Source organism: Ruditapes philippinarum, unplaced genomic scaffold (genome assembly GCF_026571515.1).
Source record: "Ruditapes philippinarum isolate M1 unplaced genomic scaffold, ASM2657151v2 ctg184_1_1_1_1, whole genome shotgun sequence".
Classification (NCBI taxonomy): Eukaryota; Metazoa; Mollusca; class Bivalvia; order Venerida; family Veneridae; genus Ruditapes; species Ruditapes philippinarum.
In genome coordinates, this window is record NW_026863779.1 from 1 (window position 1) to 25,227 (window position 25,227).

A 25,227-nucleotide genomic window follows, 5' to 3' on the forward strand; every position below is an offset into this window, starting at 1 on the left:
CTATTCCCTTTTTTGTGTCACCTCTACAGAGTAGTGGGGACATACAGGGATCACTTTTCTATTGCCCGTCTGTCCCTCACAAAATTTGTCTGAACTACTAAAAAATTTTATCCAAACTTTACAGGAAGGATCAGTACCAAGTCTAGTTGGGTATAACATCGGCATTTTTCGGTTCGAAAAAAGCACTGAGTTCTCAGTCATTGATCAAACAAGCCCATTTGTCAATGAGGAACTGGTTAAAAACAATCCCTTAACCACTGGCTGACCACTCCCTTTGTAACAACAATTGAATGTTCTTATCTTTGACTGATGTAAACAGTTACTAAACCACATCTGCTAAATGTTTAAAACCTTCAATGATATACAAATGACAAATATTTCAAAATGGCATTTCTATTTGCATAAATTTTGGCTGATCTTTCCAATAAGTTATACTAAGTCTTCCAATTCTTACCAAAGTGTACTTTATTTTAACTTGTGTTTCATTACGTATTTTAGAATACATACATTTGAGGATGTGATCCATGTTTGATCGTAGGATTGAATACTTGCCTCTTACAGACTGAATCTTGTAAATGCTTATTATCCCTCATCTAGCTGCCTTTAATTTGTTGAATAAACTGGTCAGACTTGATTTGAAATTTAATCAATCAAAGGTAATGACTGGTCAGACTGACCATATGTGTGTGCAGATTGGTGGAATAAATAAGGCCTAAATAATTGTTGTCGCCTAAAACTCACCCCATTTTTAATGTTCCAGTCAAAGTTTTAATTAGAAAATAAAATAATTGACAATAATACAATCATCTGTACTGCAGAATTTGAAAAGAAAGCATAGCTTTCAAGAATACGTAAATTTCATATTAAAATAATTTTATTGAAATTACGATAATTTTAACAGGTGATCAGGTGAAGTTTTTCAGATACTTTTTTTGTTGGGAAAAGACAGAAACAAGAATATTTTCTACCTTCATTTTTTTTCTTTGTCATTTTAAGCAGAATCAAATTATTTCTTTTTGTTCGCTGTACTGCTAAATTTTCACTGTAACTGACTCAAATTTATTTGAACAGAAAAATCAATACATTGATTCGAGCAAGAGAATAGGATCAAAACTGGGTTCAAGTGCAAATTTCATGTGTACTTCTTTTGTACTTTATCATAATTAGATAAATTCTATTTATTTTAAACTTTGCAATAATGATAAATTCATGCTACTGACTGTAGTGTTACCTAGTAACAAATATTCTTTAGTACTTTGAAATTTTGGCAACTTTTCTTGATTCATCAAACCATATTTGACTTGTACAAACACAGCCTTAATAGGTCTCTTCACTACTTTATATTGATGGATGACTATGTATATGTTGGTGTTCATCCGTGCTGTTCTACAGAAATTAGAAACTTTGACAGGAGCGATAGCGACAGGAGAATGTTTCTAATTTCTGTAGAACAGCTACGGATGAAAACTAACATACTTAGTGGCCTCATTATCATTCACTTTATTATGTCACTATGCGGTTCTATGAAGTACTATGAAAAATAGAAGTCAACTATGAACGGAATTCGATATAGTATCGACTTTTCTTCTTCTATGAAAATTAACACACAGAAATACAGCGTTTTCATTGGATGACAAATAAAGTTGGACACTAAAGAATAAATTTGGTTGTTTTCACATCCTTCAAACATAAATTTATATCCAAAATTTAGTCCATATGAAGGAAATTCTATTTTTGCAATTATGTGCAAAACTGCTTCATTTATGTTTCAACAAAAATGGAGGGATTAACAGTAATGCCTAAAATTAAAATGCTTGAACACACCTGACTCCTGAATTATATTGCTATTGAACTGAAAATAAACTCAAATAATAATAAGCTTTTAAATTAAGATAATAGTAAACAACTGAAGGAAGAGATGTTTTTAAAAGAACTTTAAGTATGATCCTTGTTTTACAGCTTGTCAATCTTTGAGATGTTCAGCTTTTAAAGTTAATGTTCATGCTCTTTACTTATATAGTACTGGTACCTTGACAAAGATAAACATATCAGAGACAACCATATAGAGAACAGTGTTAACCCATAACCTGCTTATTATCTTTAAATGAATGCTACTGAAGTTCATAAGCCAAAAAACATAAAATTTTCAAATCTAACTGCACTTAAAACAAAAAGATATGCAAACAATAATTAATTAAGAAATAAACAAAGTCATATTTTTGCGCTATTCTTAACCCGATTTGCGTTGAATGAGATTTTTTTTTCAATTTTGGGTTATTTTTTATATTTAGAAAAATTATTCTGGATAAACAGAGTACATGTAAGTGAATGATCTGAAATTTTGCTATTTGTCTAGACCTACATCAAATGGAACATTATTGTCAAAAAAATATTTTCAGTCTGTCGTGATAAAAAAAACCTCAGTTGAGTCCCTGTAAGGCATTTGCTCGGACTATATCATATAATTCATTGAATCTTTGCATGATCTTTGATTATGCTAAATGAAAAAGTTAAAGGAATATAATGCAGTCACCAACATCACTTTCCAGTTATCTTCACTTGAATTAAAATTTTTTACTGATTTTAATTAAGGGCAGATAATTCATAGCCAAGGTAAGCAACTGCCTTATTTACTGACTTCAGTGATTGTGCAAAATTTCAAGAATTGGAAGATTAGTTCATGTTTCTTAAAGGCACTCAGCTGAGGTTTTTTGACTTAACGAATTGATAAAGATCTGGTCCAATAACTTAAGTGTGCAAATGTTCAGATAATTCCTTCATCCTATTTTTCCAAAATGGTCATTTTTTAGTGGACATAAACATCCTTTAGACAAGACCTTAAAGTAGACCAATATAACAATGACCTTAACGACCTTGAATTTGCTTGATTTTTGCTATAATTTGATATGACTTTGTAAGTAATGAATGAATTGCTTCATACCTGGGAACAACAATCCTTGGTAAATAACATTTAAGTAGATTTATTTGAACTTGACCTTTACTTGATCTTGAAATTAATGGTCAAATAAGTGAATTTGCTACAATTTGCCTTTAAGTTAACATTGTTATTTATTTATGTATTTGAATGATTCTTGGACAAAAGATGACAAAATTGATGTGATGAGTAATTCGAAATGTGACTGACCTTTGAATGACCTTGACCATCAGGGTCAAGTCATTGAATTAACCTTTTTATTTATCATTATTGATCATAATGGAGAGATTTGATTCATACTACTAGGATAAAACATTAACACTTAAATGACAACACCTTCATTTTGAATAATTTGAGTATGACCTTGATCTGTAAATGACCTGGACTGTTGTCAATGTCAAATAAGATATTTTGAACATAACAAGCCAGTTAAATTTTCTGGGAGCATTCTATACTACAATATTCTCCTTCCAATGTGTTTGACTTTAGAAATAAGAAAAAGCTAAGCATGACCCCTCAACTGATGGTGGCTTTTGTTTAGTCAGTGTTATCATAGCTTAAGAAAGGAAGACAATTCTCAAAAGTAACCAAGATATGAGCACTTTAATAGGCATGATCAAGATTTTCTCATACATGGGGTCATAAAATTTAGACAAAGGGTAATTGCGCATACTTAACTGGAGCTTTCAAGAAGGGGTCATGAGTAAAATCTATTATTATGTATGATTATTATTGCCTTTAAATACTTTTTAAGCGCACAATTTGCTTTCTGCAATTAAAAAAATAAATTTTTGACCTAATTACTTAAGTGAGCTCTTAATAAAATTGCATTTTAGAAAAACACGCTCTTAGCAGTATTCAAACTCAACTTTTCTGATGTGCAAACAAAATAAACCAAATGCTACAGACCATTAAATTTAGGGCTCCCACTAAATTAATGAAGTTATAAATTATATTTATCTAATTAGAATGTATACTCGGTTCCTATGATATCAAGGGTTCTATGATATCAAGGCATTTAAATTTTCTGTGACTGCTAGTAAAAGCAACACCTGATGATGCTAATATTTGTCAAACTTGCACACTAGATTCATTTTCACCTGCCGATGAATTTAATTTGGTGAATAATGAATGTATTTGTGGCAAGAAAACTATTTTATAAAACCTTCATATTTGACTACCATTTTCCTTAATGGTTTTTACACAGTCAATTAAAATATGTTATAAACACATATACTGACATATAGTCTGTTCATATAGTTTTAATTTTATAGCAAGTTAGCTGTTGGAAGTTTTTCACAACTTAACTTGAAAGTTTTGACCCATCTATCCTTCCATACTTGCTTTTTGGGGGATTACCTTGATACGGTAGTAACCTCCTCTGAAATTTCCCAAAATGGCAGACATTGAAAATATTCTGAAAAAAGTCATTTTTGTTGGTTCTTTTGAAATAATTTTTTGACAAACAGTTCTGGAAATTGTTCAATTATAAGATAGAAAAAAATCTCATTCATTTATGATATTTATATTTAAATATTTTCTGATAAACGTTAAGTACCGTGATATCATAGAACCCCGGGCTAATCTAATCTAATTATCCAAAATAAAATTAATCATTTGAAAATATTAAATATAGATAAATAATCAATGTAATAGAATAGTGAGCCCGTAATTAATGCATTGATGTATCAAATATAGGTGAGCGATTTCCGTCAAAATACAATCTCTTGTAAATACTCTTCAAAGGAGATAGAAAAGTTAGATTAAAGATGGCGGACGCGAGCAAATGGAAATTTCGGGGCGAAGGAAATGCATGTTTGGTGCTTGTAAATCTAGAGGTGAGCTGGTTGAATAGATAGAAACACTTAAATCTAAATGTTTACATTGTTAGAAAAGGTTGTCAGCAATATATGACTCTGTTGTTTGAGAGACTTTGATTTGCGATGTGCAATGTCAGCATCCGAAACATTTTCCCATAAAAATTATGTTGTTTAGGTTTGTTATTTTCGTTTGTTACAATCAATAAAGTAACAGCAATGAAAAATTATATTATTATTATGTATGTCAAATATATTTGTTAATTCAATATGTAATTAGCATGTTGGATAGACATATGATAAGCTGATATGGACTAGAGTCTCTAGTGTACAAAAGTCAACCTTGTCCTTGAGTCAAAACCACTTCAGTTAATGTCCAGAGTCTTGTGAGGTTTATGTGATGAAAAGAAACGATTATTTCACTTTTAATTTTCTGTTCTTGAAAGGCATTTTCATCTGTTCCCAGCATACCAGATGTATTGTCATGTTGCATTAAATTTTGTAACCTACATCATGCCTTTATGATTTCCGCTATTTTCCCATCACACTGTAATTTAAATGGCCAACTGTGGCAGGTTTGTAAACATTTTCATGGCATAAGGGAGGTCACCCAGCTGAATAAACGCATAACTTGGCGGTTTCCACTGACGGTGTTTAAGTGTGTCTCATGTAAATTAGGGTCAACATCATGTTTTGTTTCTACGCTGATGGTCACCCTACAAAAGAGGATCATTTATGATGATTTCTGACTGTAAACCATTTTGAGATTTTAAATAGTATTTAACGACAGAAAAAATTGATACCGGTACAATAAAATGATAAGATAATTTGATGTCAAGAACTCTTCCAAAATGTTGTCAGCATGCCCAGTAATGCACAAACATGCGTTTTTAACGCAGAAAATACAAATAGTACGCAAATTTTTCAAGGTCTTTAAATTTTTCATTTATTGCCGACCGGGAATGAACAAAATTTGCAATATATTGGTGGCCCACAACCTTTACTGTATGTAAATAATCAAAATATGGTGGCGGTTGACCTAAAACGCTTGACAAATTCGAGCACCTGCGTGTTACGTCATAATATCAGCATGCCCACTCAATTTCAAACGAAGGGGTACATGTACCCCCTGTTATTGAAAATTGGGGTTACATTTCAAAATCTGGGGGTACACATAGTCAAAAGTTTAAACATGTTTTTGTTTGTAAGAACATTTTAGTCAACATGATATTAATGAACAGCTGTTTCACTAAGTATTACTACCCACTAACACAGACACAAACTCATCACTTAAGGTAGCAATATAACAGCCATTACAATCACTGGTATTTTGTTAAGTCCATACGATTATTACCCATAACCAAAATTTTGTATATCCGAAATTATGTACATTTATTTCAAAATCTCAATATGTTTTTGCTGATCATTGGAGAACACAATATACTTTTTGGAAGTTGTAAATATCCAAAACTTTTTTTCTTAAGACAGTACATGTGATGTCAAAACATGACTAAAACATTTACGAATCAGACTGAGATGACTTTGAAAGCAGACAAGCAATTGTGACCGGATTTAGACTGTTCCTAACCATTGGTAGATGGCAACAACATTTAGTTGATATGCAAATTAGGCTATCCCAAACATTCATTCTGACGATTTTACTTTGTGTGCATGTACCCCCTACTTACAATTTTTATGCGTGCATCTAGAATTTTGTGCGTGAATTACGCACTGTAGTGCGTGAGTGGGTATGCTGAATATTGTAAATCATGATGGAGAAACAGTGAAGAAGCCTAACAGTAAGTTAATTATTTATGTTGCAGACGGGAATAACCTTTAATAATCTCAAATATATATAAATTATGCACGGATGAAAATGCAAACGAAAGTGTGGCTGATGTATTTACAAACAAAAATTTAGTCAGCCCTCATGGCCTAATGTTCTGCCGCGGTCAGGCGAAAATAATAACTGTCAGCTGACATGTCACATGACCAATGAATTTCGTATAAAATTAAATACTACATTGTTATTGTTTGATCCGATCATATTTTTTTGTCTTTTCAATTCACTTCAGATGTCGTGAATGATTTTATCACACGATATTTAATTAGTAACAAGGGCTGTTTTTTTTAGTGACAAATACTGTAATAAAATTAGAATCTAATTAGAACATACATTATAATGAGAAAAAAGAAAAAATACAAAAAAAATGGTAATTAGATAAAAAAAATTATAGGTGAAATTATCGATTCACTCCAAATAAAAAATAACTTTTGGTTACTTTTGGTAGAATTAGCAAATTTCTATTTTTCATTTTTATTTTATCTGATCTCGACAAAGTTCTGATTGAGTACTATTGTAAGAAAATGCCAAAAGAACAAAAATGTCAGACAGTCATATAAAAGGAAGCTAGTAGCATTGAAAGTATGATTGTTTGCATCAAAACATTTAAATTTATTGCATTGAAAGTATGATTGTTTGCATCAAAACATTTGAATTTATTAAAATCTTGATTTATTAAAATGTGCTTTTCTTGCGTTTTTTCATCACTTTATTTCTCTGGAAAAGTGATACCCACATTTTTTTTATACTGAACCCACTTTTTTCAAAACAGGTGGGTCTTGTACCCACTTTTAAAAAAATCAGTGGGCATGCTGATGTTGTGTCACATGTAGCTCTAAAAGTGCTTGAGCTAGAGTAGAAGCTAGAGTCAACAAACATTACACATGTGAAGTTGTGCACCTGGGTTTTTTTGTGTGTGGATTATTTTAGTTTATATAGCCCTCAGTAAAATTGACAATTTTCAACTTGCGTCGCATGAAGCTCAAAAAGTATTTGACCTGGAGTCATGAAACTTTACAGGAATGTTGATGCGCATGTGTAGTTGTGCACCTAAAGTTTGGCTTGTGGATTTATTCAGTATTTAAAGAGTTATTGCCCTTGACTTATTAAAATTTGCAATTTTTAGTAGCTTTACCTACAGCCACAAAACCTTAAAGGAATGTTGGTCAGCATTTTGACCAAGTGACCTTTTTATTTTGAGAACTACATCATTGAAAACTGCTGTCACAGATTCAGATTTTAACTTTGATATCAGTTGGCCTTGATTTCGACATAATGCCTGTCTTTCATTAGTAGTTATCAATATTATCAGTTCTCTGTTATTTTGAGCCTTTATACTTAGGTGTGCAATATAGAGTCATCATGATCCTTTTGTTTAACATTTAAGTTAATGTTTACAAAAGTTGTAACCATGGGTGCCTTAATAGATACTATATAGTATTTTACATGACAATGCATTAAGGCCCCCACGATTACACGTTTAAACGGATTCGTTTCGATTTTCATTCATAAACGTTTACGATATTGTTTACCGTTTAATCGAAATAACCATATTGTCTTACAAAATTTCTTAATCATTGCCTGTTAATTAATTAATTAATATTCATGGATTTTATCAATTATAGTGGTTTATTCCAAAGTAAAAGGAAAATAGGTATTTACAACCCTCCACACAGCACTACGGTGCAAAATTGCTCGTGACATAATACATTTTTGGTAAAAAATGGAGTTACAATGCAAAAAATGTGTGCTGACTCAATCGTGATGCGCATTTTTTATAAGAACATGTGTAAAAAATAGAAAGAAAGACATCATTTGGCGACTCAAATACATGTTGTGTATAGAACATAGAGGTACCACCGTTTAAACGTTATCGTTTCGGTTCTTAGCAATCGTGTAAACGTTTACAAAATATTGTAAACGTGGGAGCCTTACAATGCATACCGATATCACATATCACACAGCTAAATAATTTCACCTGGTAGATTTTTTTTGTGATTGAAAATGTTTGGATTTTGAAAGAAAAGTAGGTATATTTGAATGGGGAAGAAGCTTAGTTACAATGCTAAAAACGATGTATGCTATAAGACCAGAAAAAAATTTAAGTTTTCCTTTACTAAATGTGTAGTTTTCTAAATTGCATTTCAGGAAAAGATGGTGTACAGACTTGCCAAATCAAAATACTGGGGTAAAGGTCATTTGTTAACAAATGCAGAGGTAATCTATTTTTGTCTTTCTTTATGTTTGTTAGAAATAAGTATTTAATATTAAAGGAACCTCACTGATGTCTTAAAACATTTTTTTTCATTCATATTTAGATCTACTGGGACACTATAAATAGAAAAATAGGGAAAAGTTGATAAGGAAATAAACACAACATTAAATTTGATTTATTAGCCTGATTTAGTTGAAAAACTTAATAACACATTTTTGCTAAAATGATAATCCTGGAACAATTTATTATACTTTGGATGAATATATGTTTAAAACAGAATATAACTGCAAAGTTAATTTTATTTTCAGGATAAAATGGACAGGATACATGAAGAATTGCAATTAGTTGTTGATTATATGAAGAACGTCATGCAGCCATTGCTGTCACCATATTTTGTTATTCTCCCAGTAAGTTATAACTCCTAAGTTACAAAATAATTTTGTCATCTTTTTACAAGCAGTGATATGATTTTTCTATATCGCCTCCGTGGTCGAGGGGTTAGAGTCGATGACTTCTAATCCAGTTAACCCGGGAGATGCTTTGGTAGTTTAGCATGGAGGAAGGTAGTCTAGTACTGGTGTAACTCTCCAATAGGGTTGGACACCGGTTCCCGGTATCGGTCCTATACCGAATAGTAACTTCGTAAATTACCGGTATATACCGTTTCGTAAAATACCGGTACTGGATTTGATACTTTTGTAATTTTGTAAAAAAAAAAATTTAATAGTCAATATGTCAAAAAAATGAGAAGATTTTTAAATAAAAACAGCCTACAAACACGTAAAACAAACTATGAATTACTATTATCATGCGGCGAGTACGGCTTTCGTGGCAAACTTGAAGTTTGTGACGCGGCGATATTTTTGTAAAAGTATTGTGCCGCTTATTTTCAAGATAATAATATTTTTGTTCTCGGCAGGAAAATATAATTATTTGAACTGATTTTGCTAAAAGTTTGTAAGTTTTAAATGTCAAAGAAACAACGAGAAAACAAATCAAATACTCGAGTAATCATCGGCACATCGCACACAGTCCTTCCAAACACATCGCACACAGCTTTTGCCGTAATGACAATGTAAATCCAACATATGACAATTGTTTATTCAAACAATGCTTTTAAAAAATAATTAAATCCTTTTTTCAGTTTAAGTCTCTAAACACTCATAATGAATACATATTTAATGTTTCCAGGTTCTTTTCATCCATTACCACATGTACAAATCCACACGTGAATTACGATTTTAACATAAATGAGGCCGAAATATTCCAACAAAATATGCCTCCTTTTGTTTTTGGTGTAACACTGAACTATTATTAAACATGTATACATTTTCTTAACAAAAGAATGCTGACAGAACTTCAATCAAAAAGTGTGAATGTCGGCGGCTCTTTGATGGTGATAGAGTAAGAACATCAAAGGGAGGCATATTCTTTTGAATAGCCTATTATGCACCTGTCAAAGGTCAACTTGTGTGTATTACACATTTAGATCTGTGATACTTTAAACAACTGAAACATATTTCATATAGTGTTTTGTAGGATTTTTTGCAAATGTTGGCTAGTATTATTGCGTATTTGAGCAGTATGGAATTATGCAATTTGGTAAGGACAATACTTTTTTTCTGTAGCAAGATGTTAACGGTGCATGCTATTGAAAAATAAAAGATGTATAAAATTGAAGGGTAAATTCAATATTAATAAATACCAAATCCTTATTATTTGTAAAGCATAGGTATTTGCTTTATGACTTCTACAAGGACTAATATTAGGTTAACATGAAAATGTAAACAAGTCATTTTGGAAACAGTCTGTGCTGACTGTGCATATACATGTATTTCAAAATTTCTAAGTTAATTACTGGTGGAAAATATGTTTATGCTGTTGTAGTAGAACAGACTGGAAACATAAGTGACTTTGAAAAAAACATCTAATGAAATTTCTTACATGTAATTCCAAATTGCAAAGTAAGCCAACCAATCCAGTGATTTCATTTATTACAGTAAACAATAATGTGATTTAAAAAGAATATCAGCATCAGAATAAAATTTCTACACAGTAATAATAATAGCTGTAAGAAAATAATAGATAACCAACTGTCTTAAATTCTTTCAGATGTAGAGATATCAAGATTAAAACAATAATTTGTAGACTTCTCAGCTGCAGACCGCTGTCCTGCATAAGATATTTTTTTCTGTGTTTAAATTATGTCATGTTCTTTTGATGAAAAAGTAAAAGTATTTTACAATTAACATGTGTAAATGTTGTAAAAAAGAGTAAACACAAAACAACAAAAGAAAATTATACTTTACAGCATGAAATTTCAGAAAGACCAGTAATGTAACATATTTATTTTCTATTACTACATGTTATATCTCTTCAGTTCTTATACTTGCAGCAACGGGTTTGGTATTGTAAAAGTATCAGTATCAGTATCGATAAAATACCCGTATCGTTTCGTCAGTACCGGTATCGGTATCGGACCGTTTCGTGAAGAACGATATCCAACCCTACTCTCCAAGAACGATGATTAGGAAACTACCCGCCTATATGACTGAATTACTGTTGGGAAAAGGCGTAAAATGAAACAAACAAGTGATTTTTCTCTCTTTATTGGGAAGAGGCCTTAGCCACTTGATTTTGGGAAAAATTATTGTTAAAATTGCTTTTTGGGGAAGTAAAAAAGCAGGTTTAAGTTAACATTTTTGGGAAAACTGCATGATTTTAAAGAAAATTTCAATTGGAAAGAGGCCTTTTATCAAAGTCAGTTATATAAGCAAGAAAGTCACTGATAAGTGACTGTAATCTTTCATAAGTTTTGGTGATAATCATGTCAGATTGGAAGTCAATTCCAGCTTCACTTTTGTAAAAAAAAGAGTGATCAGAAGTTATTGTAATGACCATGTCTTCAGTGTTGGCATTCATTTAATTTTTGTAAATATGGAGATTGCTGTCTGTAGACAGGTATTACAGAGTCTTTTTAAGCTGTGCCTTATTTTTCTGCTGAATTTCATGTTACCATTTGATTTAATCAACCAATAGATAGATACCAACATTCATGTTTGACGGTCATCATCAAAGGGTTAATTTATTTCCTTGTTATATATTTTGATTGCCCAGAATTGATTTACTTACACAATTGTTCATCATTTGAACACTTTCACAGTGGTGTTGCATCATATTAGAAAAATTCACAATGTCACTCATGAAGGTCAAAGGTCAATAATTGACTAAATCAACCTTGATAATCTGTAGTGTGTATTTTTAAAGATTCAAGGTCAGGGACTGAACAATCAAGGTCAAATAACATAGTGATTATATAAAATACTGACATCATGGATATTTTTTTTCCAACAATGTCATTTTCAGACTAATAAGATATATTATATAGACTTTTAGTATCCACAAACAGGTAAACAGTCTTAAAGCATATGTTTGATTGTATTCAATTTTTTTTTAAATTGTATGATTTCATAGTTAAAACATCATAATAGGGGAAACAGTAATTCTGATGCATTGTCTGCCACATGTGTTATTATCTCTTCCATAAGAGAAAGGTTAAACCCATTAGAGAGAATTTATTTCAGAGCTTGAAGGATGTCTAGGTGCCACAACAAAATAATTATAATGTTCCACTCGCCTATTAGTTTGGAAAATAATTGTCTATTTGCGTAAATGTGATTGATTTTTTTCTCTCTCTTTTTTTTTCTCAAGGAACTTCGTTTGCTTGAAGGTCGACTGACACAAGAAGCTGAGTATCAAATAAAAACATCAAGACCAGGTAATGTGAAACAATGTGTTTATTCTTCTTACATGTCTGTACTGTTATATAAATGCATTGTTTTATAATGAAAATATTTGTTCGCACTTTGAATATTGTAAGTTCATAAAGTAGGCTTATTTAAACTAGAAACACTGGTGTATTATATAATATTAAAGAACGAAACTTATGGATAATGATTTGTTGATGCAATAATGACTTTCCTATTCTAGTAGGTCTAAGGTCAGTTCTTTAACTTTGTTACAGGATACATATACATGATTATTGTGCCTCTGTCAAATGTTGCACTAAATTTATAGATATAACAGTGCAGCATTGATTACTGTTAGAACATTGAGCTCATCATTATCAGAATACCCTGGACTGATAAAACAACAGAACTGGCATCTGATGGAATGATATATTCCAGACACATACTTTTAATTACAAAAACTTTGAAAACCCAGAAATGGTTGGGAAAGGGACTTAAATATTGTTTCAATGAATAAGAATATGGCAGCAATCTTCTGCAATGAATGATTACATCAGTAATATATATCCCTGAAGAAAATATGTTGAAACTTGTTACAAAAATGGCAACAAGTGTCCAAAGATTTCAGTTTTCATTAATTTATTTATGTAAATTTTATTTGACAGCTCAGAGGAAAGGAAAAGATGTTGAGCACAGTACACTTGACCCCACAACATTATCGGCTTTAGTGATGCCAGACTTGTGCTACATCAGAGATTCACACTTGTACCCAAAATGTTCATATCCCATACTAAGTGTAGAAATCAAGGTAAGATGGTAATGTTTTTATATGCATACATAAGCTTTAGTTGATGTAAACTTATGCTTCATGTACATGATGTTCCCAGTGACCACATTAATCATTGGATGAACATGACGCAATGGTAGGTGACAACAGAGGCAAACGGGTCAGACTGTATATACTGGGATGCCAGGTTATTGGGGCAGTGTACCTCAAAACTCCTATGTAAACATTTGATCCATTGAAAGCCTTTACAAAACATGAAAAATCCATGAAAAATGCATCAGACTTTTATTGAAAAAGGAATAGTTTGAGTGTTTTTTATGTGATGTATACATTGACCTAAATTGATCATATTTTCAGTTTAAAGCATACCAATTTTATTGTTCTGAGGTACAGTAGTATATTTAAAATTCATTTCCTTATTGATGATCATGATATAATTTCCATTAAGATATTATGGCTGTTATAATACAAGCTAGCATTTTCCTGTACACACTGCATTAAATATTAATAAAAGTTAACCTAGATCTGTCCATGCTAACAGATTGACAATCCTAGCTCGTATATGTATATATGACTGGAGGCTTTAAGATTGGTCTGTGTTTTTCGTCTCAATTTGTCAAGCAGACGTCAACTTTTCGTTCATAATTAAGTAGTTATCATAAGCACACTTAACCCCTGGTTATGAGTAAATATGACAGGCGACGCAAGGTTATTTTTGTTACCTCTAAGTTACATATGCTCAAGATTCGTTACAAATTATGTCTAAATTTCTATTTCCATCTAGATATGTCTTTGTCCTTAAATTTTAACATGTATTCGTGACTGAATTTTATGGTTCTGTCAGAATAAATCAAAGATATATGCATATTAAATTTATGACTCTGAAGAGACACAGTGATGCTTTATTGTAAACAACACACAAATTAGTGTCAATTTGTTGCATTATTGTAAGATGTTTATTCAAAATTAAATAATAAAGGAGTGAGAAAATCTAACCTGAACAGTTGATTATATACTTGCTTTCTCTACAGGTTTAAAAGATTCGAGTTTTGCATCTTGAATTTAATTAAATTCTTGTCAATAATAAAGACAGGTATTTGCCACAACCATACAGACTTTGTAATGTTTGCAGCTACTTGTTGATATTTCTGTTCTCAAATCCCTTTAAAGGGACTCCACAAAGGTTGTTTGACATGACTGGATTGTATTTGGTGAGGGACTTCCTGGCAAAATTGCAGATCAAACCAAATGATTTAAAATTTAGAATTTTCATCAACTCAAATCAAGCTAAGAATTGCACTCAACATTGATTTTCAAAATATATCTGTGTATATTTCTTTCTTTATTTTCCATCTTTTTCCTTTGAAGTTTCCCTGCTGATTTATATAAAAGTTTCAAATTTATATTTTTAAGCTTTGGACCTCAGTGGAGTGCCTTTAACTGTGGTCTGTCACATAATGTCAATAGGGTAAAAGTGCAGGACAAAAGTTAGACTTTTTTACTGTTTTGTTTTCATATGCAGCCAAAGAAAGCTTTTATGCATGTCCCGGACTCTTTGAGTGTAAAATCAGAAGAAAATAGTCAAGTGTGCAAATTTTGTATGCATCAAAGATTAAAGGTATGTATATTGTATTTCTTTGTTTTTTATCACCTCCCTTTTTGCCTTTTACTAGTCTTCATTCATATTATTCTCTCTTGTCATAACAGTACAGTGTGTGTTGTATTTCCGTAATACTGTCAACAATAACGATCATATTGTTATGTATTTATAGACTGGCTGGCTATTTGTTTTACATATTTTAATGGACCCAGGCCCATCTGTTTCTTCTGGGTTAAGTTCTGTTTTATGAATGATATCATGATCCTTAGTCCTAATGTATTTGAAATATTTATTTGCTTAGTGTAAGCACCAGACTGTGGCAGTTGTTTAGTCGATGCATAAGTGTACAATTACTTAGTGAATATTCCTGGATTCTTAACCAGTTGTCAACTTCTTAAAATGAACTACTGGGGGAGGGTGTTATATCGCTGGTCTATAACACAATATTTTGATAAAAAAATAAATTCCACATCATAGATTCAAACTAAAGAACTCACAGTCCATAGGCCTTATACACTACCTAGTTAACCAATATTGTAGGCTTGAAATAAGATCAAAATAATTCATTCGTATCACAACTTTCTATTTTCAGATATCCTTATTTTCAAACATTCTAACCTTGTTTTGTATTCAATTTGGTTTTCTTTCACCTTTTTGAGAACAAATCCACACAGTTGAGTAATAAGGTTTATTAAGAAAAAATATATGTCAACAAAAGCAAAGCTCGGGTCTTTTTTGGCAGCATTTTTAAGAGGTAGGGGTATCAATTTTTCAACCATTATGAATTGATACCATTATGAAAAGAAGGAAAAAATATCACCGATATAGAATATTTTTCACTGATAAATCAGTTACAGATATATATGGATGGTTAATATAGATTTATATTGTTACACACGTGAGCAGCCAATCACGCTCTCCTTACAGCTCTCCTATAAACATGTGCAAGCAGTTGTATAGAAAGTAAATTACTGGGAAATTACCTGTTTTATATAGATTGCTATTATCAAATCATTGAAATAAATGTCAACTAATCTTTCTTGTACTATAGCGTAGTTGATTGCTGTCTGTTTCATTTTTTTAACCATATTAGTTGAGTAACAAGATAGCATCAGACGTACTTCTGGGAAGGTCAAGGTCTCTTAAGCTGTTGATTATTAAGAAATATGTCTATTATATTTTATTGAGTAAACAGATTCCTATTATTACTTTTTATTGATTTAATTAAATATGAAAGAGTTCTGAGTGACAAAGCTGTATACTTGTTGAGTATTTTCAGTACCTCACTATGGACAATTTCAAATTTAAATCAGGAAAAAAATCCACATCTTTTATTAATTTAGTTTAAACATATTTACATTTTATGCCATGATGATCTACCAGTTTCATGATTGGAGGCTAACCAGTAGTCCGTATAAACAGTTCTTCATGGTCAAGAAGGCATCTTGGTATAACCGATAAACAGATAATTTTAAGGGCTTGGTACAAAAATTGTTAACAGTGTTGTACAAGGAGTAAATGTAAATGAAATGTCGAAACATTTTTATTAATTTATGAAATTCTTAGAAATTTAATTTTCCTTAAATATATTCTTGTAACATAATTATAACTATTACTTGAAATAGGAGGATAAGAATAACACTTTTGTTGTTTAGTTTCAGATTTTAAGTATTCAGGGAAAAAAGGATATAAATTGTTAATATTAATCATGGTCATATGATAATGTTATATCCCACTTGATATGGGTATTTATATCTCAATAGATTACTTTTGAATAGGAATATAGACAATATCCTGTAAGGATGTTGAAAGTGTTTTCTCAAGTATCTTATTTGTTTACAAATATCTGGTAAAACCCAGTAAAATTATCTTTGCCTCCTTCTTGTGTTTTATTAATCATACTCAATAATGACTGTTTGAACTTATCAAACAAATAGTGACAGTTTTAACTGTAGCCCTTGGGTGTAGAGTGATTAAACTAGACAGCTGTAGGAAAATATAAGAAAACAGCCCGAAAGCAGATGTTTTTGTTTTACAATAAATATGGTATCTTTATACTTTATTTTTTTATGATACATTTCAATACACACATCATGAAATTTTAGTCACCGCTATAAAGCGATTCAGTTGGATAGTATTTACTTTAAGCGCTGACGTAATGATACTTGGGCTGTTACAGTCAACATGTACGTGCCTGACCTACTTCACATACTGGTTTTATGATTTTAAAATGTTTTACACATCCACCCTCAGGCAATTTAGATGCATGTAGTAGTAAACAGATAAAATCGGATGTGGGGTTGACGTATTGCTAATTGCCATCCTTCTTTGTAGTTAAAATTTTATGTGATCGTTTCTCAGAATTCTGTGTGTGTCAAGCTAATTGTTGATGTTTTAGCTTTATTTTTGTTGCCTGATCTGGTAAACAATTTGAAAAATGGTTTTGATGTAAAACAGTGATGATAAAGTGAATGTTTCAATCTCTAATTGTTTGTCATGTCTGTTGAATTATCTCATTTTTCTCCTTAATGATGAGTTTACATCAAAGCAAACAAATCTTGGCATATTTTACAAACTTGACTTTCAGATTTTAAGGCATGTAGATTATATAGTTTGGATTTTACTGTCAGTTATAAGGTTGTTTCTAAATCATCAAGAGTTTGTAAAATTGTAAACCAACAAAAAAAAACCCAGAAAACTTTTGTATGTTACTGAAAGTTTAATACTACATACCATGTTTGGTTGAAACATTATAAATGATTATACTCATCAAAATGTTATAGTTTTTGTTTGTTATTTAAGGGGCAGGTCATTGACATAGATATTTATTAGAACATAATTATCCTCATAATTTTATTACTCATGAAAAGTAATCATAAAATGTTAAACAATATTAATTGATATATGTGTGTCCTGTTTGATGGGAAGTTGAACATCTGCCATATGACATATATAACATTTAGTGACTTGTTTTTGTGTGTTGTAGAACTTTGATCTACATTAATGATAGCTTTGTTTGCTAGATACAGTCTAGATACAATAACATTTGAACTGCCTACCAGTACATGCTCCATCATACATCATATAATAGTATTATTAATGTACTGTTTGTCCCTATCTTTGAGCTGATAAATTACATAGATAAATGTTATAGATATAAAGTACATCTTGGCCCCTGAGTGATAAAAATCATATTTACAATACTCATGTACTTCAATTGTTTGCTTTAAAATTTATGTTTACGCCAGCAGATTTTTAAGCTTAATTAAAAGTGTTATTTTCATTTTGTACATTTAACTTATGGGTAGAAAGTAGTGACTTCTAAAATGAGTACTTTGTCATATGCACAATTTAATTCATAAAGAAGAAGTGTTGTCTGTTATACTGACATCATCTTACATGTTGTCTTGGAATGTTTGTGATTGTGTTGTAAGCAGAATGTTGCCCAAAACAGACATGAAAATCTGTCACACAACAACTACAAGTACATGTATTTAAGTATTGAAATCTACACAGGACAGGAAATTATAGGGAAGGGAGTTGTCCTGTATGAAAAAAAAAAAAACAACGGAAGGAGAATTGTCTTCTTTGTAAAATATAATAGGAGGGGTATTGTCTGGGTTGTCAAATAATTATCACCCAAAATTATTAATTAAGTGGGAAATTGTAAGGCAGGTTCCTTTTATTATTAACATAATTTTATAATGAATTGATGGTCTCTGTAATAAGTTGGGCTCTATATTTGATGTTTTACAAATTGTAAACATGTTGTCTATACTATTGTGGTAGAAAAACAGATATGAGAGGTTGAAAGTTTGATTCTGTGATGTGCCATATAAATCTCACCGGCTTACTTTGCCTTTTTAATTAGGTAACAAGAATGATGATTAAAAAATATAAGACTTTATTTTTCATTATTTAGGGCTACAATTTTTTCATTGTATTCATCTAGGTTTTGAATTTGAGTTTGTTTGTGTTTAAAACTTTGAGTTGATTTAGACCATGCTCAAGTTTGTACCTTGACATCACTGTCAGCATTATAAATAAACAATGATTGTGTTATACTCCTGAACCAAGGGCGAGACACCTTGCTCATTATGTCATCACTTCCTTATCATGCAGCAACTTTGATGATCATTCTTGACAATAGTATGATTCTTCCAAACTTTGTGTACCGGTAATTATGTACATGCATTTAAACTGTAGTCATTTTAAGAATTTGTAATAAAATTTTGCTTCCTTAATTAACTGTATAGTAAAGATTGATTGGCATGCTAGCATGTACAGGAGATATAGTGAAGTCACGTATTGTAATTGGCGTCCGCGGCGCGGTGCCTATTGGAATGAAATGAGATTTTGTGAAAGGGCGACAGCAACTTCTCGAGCCTTTTATAGTTGCCAATAATAAAAGCCGATCATTCCGATCGGTATGAGGGTGCTTGATTGTTAATTAGTCGCGATATGTACAATGAATGGCAAACTGGAGAATTTCGCAATGCAAACATTTTCAAATGAAATAACCTTTTCCGTCAATAAATCGCGCTCTTCGGGGTATTTTTGCTTATCATTTTGTAGTACGCAGTGGGTTATTATGGTATGTTATTCCGAAAGCTGTTAATAGAATGATGAGTTGATGACCTTAATATTCCAAAAATCTATTTATAGAGGGATGTACTCCTAGGTAATTCCCGGTCTCTCCCGGGATTTACTAATGACCGGCGAATAGTACCACATGTTTATTGTCCGGCCTCTCCCGGTTTTGGAGTAGATATCGTTACAGAACAGAACAAATATTTTACAGATAAATAAGCTTTTTTTTCAAAATGAATGTTTGTCACTTAGTTTGGTTACAATAATTAATAAACACAGATCAACTCTCGAATTGATTGATTATTATTATACATAAACATACAATTCGAAAAAAAAAAAACAACAACACAAATCGCATGTTATATTTTATCTATATAAGATAAAAACAATAAATATGTACAATAATTGAGAAAAAATGTACATTTTTATGGCATTAATATGACACTATCAACTTTAAAACATTTTATATAATTTGTTATTCGTGTTTAGTAAAGATTCCGAGGAATTAATTATTATTCAAAGTTACAAATCAGATTTTATGAATTATTCAATTTAAAAAATGATAAAGAAAAATACAAATGTACATGTATATGGTTTAAGAATAAACAATATTATAAATTGAAAGATTAACCATGATTTACTAACTTTTTCCAGTTAAGTTTTGACTTATAATCGTCGATCATTATGACAATTGAATTCTTAAAATAGTAGTAAACGTAAAAATTCAGTATTTAAATAGCGCATAAAACACACACAAAAAAAGAAAAGAAAACAATATTCATAAAATCTGTATTTTTTTTTTATTAAAATAGAAATTACATTTATTGTATAATAAACAATTATGCTCAACATGATCAACATGGTAATATAACAAGTGTCATATTGTTACTTAGTGTGAACAGATACCGTAAGAGGGGGTCCTTGTTAATAGCAATAACATAATAAGGGACAATTACACAAGTATGGTGTTGATCATGCGTTACACATAATATTTATGGATTATAAATGATTGTATACATGTATATCCGTTGCTATTAATAACAACGATCATAAAGAAATAACAAGTAATATTCTAATTTCTAGCATGCCGATCAAAGTTATAAATAATGAACAATGTCTTTCGTCCGTTCATTCAAAAGTGATATACAATTCTGGTAAAACCCAATGAACCATTGAAAAGTTTATAAGAATATCTTGTCATCATATATCTACTAGTTCATCTGCACCTGCTATTTGGACGCCCTTTGATGCTTTGCATCAATGCTTTTCTTGTTATTGTTTGTCATAAAAGAGCAAGAAGCACATGATGTTAATGTGTACTCATGTCATGTTCTGCAAGTTTTTACTGGTCATTGTCCAATAAACTACTAACATGAATGCATGTGAATAAAGCTTACATTATATAAGTCTTACCATGCTAAATTTTGTAATGTCTGGCCATTTGTAGTACACATATTGTTTGAGTTTGTGTTTAAAACTTTGCATATAGTATAATAATTACATATAGTATAATATTGCCATTGTCCTTTATGTAGAACTTGATAAGTATTGTTTAGATAATAGCGATGATAATTAGGTTGCCAGAGATAATAGTGTAGATAATAAATGATAAAGATCAAGAGTGTTTTCCGTGTGAAATTTGGATGTGTGAAATTTGGACATTGATAAAAGGGCATTGTCTTCAGAATATTGACAAATTGAAATTTATGATTTGACATGATAGATATACTTGTGACGTATAGCTTCAGGATAAAGTATCATATCTTTCTCAACAAAATAAGAACAAAATGAAACAGTTTTAATGAAAAGGTTTGTCTTATTAAGTCAAAAAATATTTCATTATTTTACCCGAGTAGGTAAAAGTACTTTAACATGATAATCAAATTAGTTTCCCCAACATTTCAAAAGTTTAGATTTGATGGCTATAATTGCCTTTCAGAGACTGAGCCAATGTTACATTAAGAATTTATGTAATAGTGCATGAAACCACATATAGGTTTCCTGTAATGTCAAAACTACTTTTCATTGTTTATATGGAAACATTTATTATCAATACCTACATTTCAGTATGAAATTAAGATGATGCATAAATTATGTCAGTTAATCCTCTCACAGCCAGCACAAATTTGGTTTTATCTTAAACAGGAAGCAGACATTTTTTATTTTTTTCTTGGCCTGAACAATTGTGTGGTTAAGGAAGATATATTTTTTGTCATAAAAAGAGAAGGAAGATTTTACAATTCAAGTTGTACCATAGATTAGATAAAAGATTATTTTCCTTGTCAGAGAAGTATTGAAATCATTGTCAAGGTCAAACTAAGGATCATGTGATTGTTCCTAATACAGGATTTCATGTCATACTTTTATAGGTTACAAAATAACCAAGTTTCATGTCCTGAAATAATTTGGGAAACCAAATGATGTATGTCACTGATTTCATAGGATTTTTTTTTAATTGTGTAACTCTAAACAAGATAGTATCAATCTAGATAATAGTACATGTTTAAGAAAATTTGTTGTAATGACGCCTATAATTTGATATGATGAAATTTTCCATTTTTTAGGGTACTATGAACTGCTTATTTTATCTGCATTGTGCACTTAAGGAGGCTCCTTTTCACTTTGCCATTTTGTTTATCTGAGCTCACACTAGTAAATCTGGCAAGTATTATTACGAAAATGTTAGTATTATCTCATTAAAACACATGTTATGTTCAAGTTGTTAACATGATTAAAATGAAATACCACTCAAAACAGAAGTTTTATTGAACTAGTTACCATGGGGATAGAAAACTTGAATAGTCAAACTCTGTAATCCGTTTATTTAGCAGGTCTGTACTAGTCTGCATTTTAGAGACAAATAATGCAGTGAATATAAAAACTGTTTACAATATTGAGATAAAACTATGATAAAGATTTTAGTATAGGGAAATAAATTTTTTTTTTAAATTTGAATGAGAATTATCTGTTTGTTTTGCTGGAGTGAATTAACGTTGTAAATTTTGCAAGACCTTCATGTTGGCAAAGTACAATGTTTGTCTGTTTTTAAAGTTAAGTGTACTGAATTACTGATTACATTTTATTTCCTCCTGGATAATTCTAGATTGCTTTCATTGCAATTGCTGGTGTTTCCTTCCAGGCATTTGTACAAGGGTACATCTATGTTTTTACCTGATATCTTTCTACCGTTATTAATTTATAGGTAAATCTTAGTACATGTTTTAGTTTCAGTACAAATACAATGTTTGTGTGGTTTGTAGAAAGTTTATGTAAATAAACACTTGAAATGTATTATTTAAGATTAAGTTATAGACGGTAATGACCTTTGTGTTCATATCAACATAAATGTTTGGTACAATATCATAAAGAAGAGGACATAGGTTAAAAAGTTCAACCCCTCTGTTAAAACTAACGAAAACCAACAAAAAACAACATTAAACTGAGCAAGTTATTGTATTGTATTGTACCTAACCTGAATGTCACATTTAGTAAGGGTTATATAGGTCCCTTTTTGTAGATTTTAGCTTTTAAATATTGTATGAAAATTTACTGATATTATTTTCAAACTTAAGCTATTTCATATCTGAACAAATATAACATTCTGTTTAATAGTGTTAGAAAATTATGTTTGACCTTTAAAACAAGTGTAAAATTCAATACCTCAGGTAGGTCATTCGTTTAACGAAAGATTTCTTCTATTCTTTGACACATAAATTGTGATTTTGACAAAGAAAAAGAACAATCTAGATTCATATCTCTGAACAAAACGTTATTGAAAAGGATCAGATAAATTCATAAAGATCTCATTTTCTTTGCCTGACACTGTCTTTCAACAGAACAGCTATATATAGAGCTTTTTGTTTGTTTGACCGGATCTATAACTAAACTAATTACTTGTTTCCATGATTCAGTCTTGTGTATCAACTAAGCTATTTGTTTCCTCTTGCTATGCTAACATGATTATTTAGCTGTTAGTTTGCCATACACACATAAGTACAAGTCATGTTTGGCTGACACAGTCTTACAACTAAAGATAGTTTTCCTAACAGTCTAAAAATTGGTCATAGGAAAGTTTTACTTCTTTGCCATACATATTTCACATGTCTTACTGAAAAAGATACATGTTTGCAGCATGGAGTCTGCCTGACACAGTGTTAAATCCTTACATAGGTACATGGCAGTGCTGCCAAGTGGTCCACTTGTCAGACTAGTAATCTAAGAATTGTTGGCCGAGGGGTTCTAATCCTGCTGGGACAAGCCGTTGTTTCCTTGAGCAAGAAACTTCACACTAATTGCTTAGTACTATAGTTAGTTCTAGTAACAGATTCAAGAGGGTGTATTATAATCATAGACAATGGAACGAAAATAAATTCAGAATAAACTAACACAGTCCTACAAACTAACATAGCATTTTTTGCCTGACACAGACATATCTTAACAAACTTGTTTTTGTTATCTTAATAATACAGATTTTATGGTTTAAATAGAAAGTCTGCGAGCAAGCTTTCGAGTCAGATTTAGTCTTATTATTCTCTGCAATACGATGTACTTTAATTTTCAGACACTTTACTTCTTAAAGCTACAAGTACAACTATTCTAGATAAGCCAATTTACTCAGAGAAGAAAACAACAACAACTAATCAGTTCTCATTCAAAGGAACTTTTGATATATTAACAGTATGTGGGCTTATACACTCCTGAGAGAGAAAGTGATTTTATCTTTGTGCTCACTAATACCTGTAGAAATCTTTGATGGTTTTTACATGATCTAATTCAACATGATTTGAGCCAGAAAACGCGTTTTCTCATCAACTAAATCTTTATTTTCTTGTTTTGACTTATTTTGTGGTAGGAAATCAATCATAATGTTGGATAAAACATCAGTTTCCGTGTAAACACTTCTTAAAAAGCTGTATTTTTTGGCAGTGTACTGAAAACAAGGTGAAAATGTTCTATGGTATATTTCATTTTTTTTGTTGTTTCATTACCTTCACCCAGTTATAATTGATATTGTTGAATTTGCTGGTCTACTAGTCTAGCTAGTAGACCAGCAAGTTAGAGTACCTTGTTTATTTGTTAGGGACTCACAGATTTTCCAGATTTCTGCCAAATTTTCTTACATAGACATAATATTTGCTTCCTGATCTGAATCACCTTTTATGTTATAACTATGATTTCCTTGTAAAAAAGAAGAAGACCACATACTTTATTTCCTATGAATTGAACATATTTTATTAATCAAAGGCATTTTAATTTTTACATGTATTTTGTTCCTGTAACTAAAATTCAGAATACCATATCCTTCAATGTGCTGGGTTTCTATGTATAAGAAATCTTCAGTCTAATGTAGTATTAGTATGAACATGAAATGGTTAGAATTAGATATGATGTAAGACATATTATATGTATATAAAGACATGGAATTGTTTCTGACAAAATAGATAGAAAGTTAATAATTGCTCTAGATCAGGACAAACTATTGTTATTGTGTAATATAAAGAAAGCCTGTTTACCATCTTCAGCCTTGACACTATGATAGGTAAAGGTAGGTATTGTGACCAGCCACTTAGTACTGACACCAAATGGACTTTGATTTGAAGGAAAATAGGTAAACAAAAACAAAAAATACAAAAAAAACAACAAAAGTAACGCGAAAAAGGATAGAAATAAAAAAGATTGTACAGTGCACCT

The 25,227-nt window shown here is 30.9% G+C and overlaps 1 protein-coding gene across 1 annotated transcript in view; it reads left to right on the forward strand.

Moving 5' to 3' along the window:
• The first annotated feature begins 4,646 nt into the window (after positions 1–4,646).
• LOC132723307 (inositol-pentakisphosphate 2-kinase-like) overlaps positions 4,647–25,227 on the forward strand; it is a 51,964-nt gene continuing 31,383 nt past the window's right edge. The window contains exons 1-6 of the mRNA XM_060707983.1: positions 4,647–4,773; positions 8,744–8,812; positions 9,119–9,217; positions 12,522–12,588; positions 13,225–13,367; positions 14,869–14,964. Of these exons, the coding sequence (XP_060563966.1) occupies positions 4,705–4,773; positions 8,744–8,812; positions 9,119–9,217; positions 12,522–12,588; positions 13,225–13,367; positions 14,869–14,964 (543 nt within the window). The 5' untranslated portion in view covers positions 4,647–4,704. The remainder of the gene's footprint in view (positions 4,774–8,743; positions 8,813–9,118; positions 9,218–12,521; positions 12,589–13,224; positions 13,368–14,868; positions 14,965–25,227) is intronic.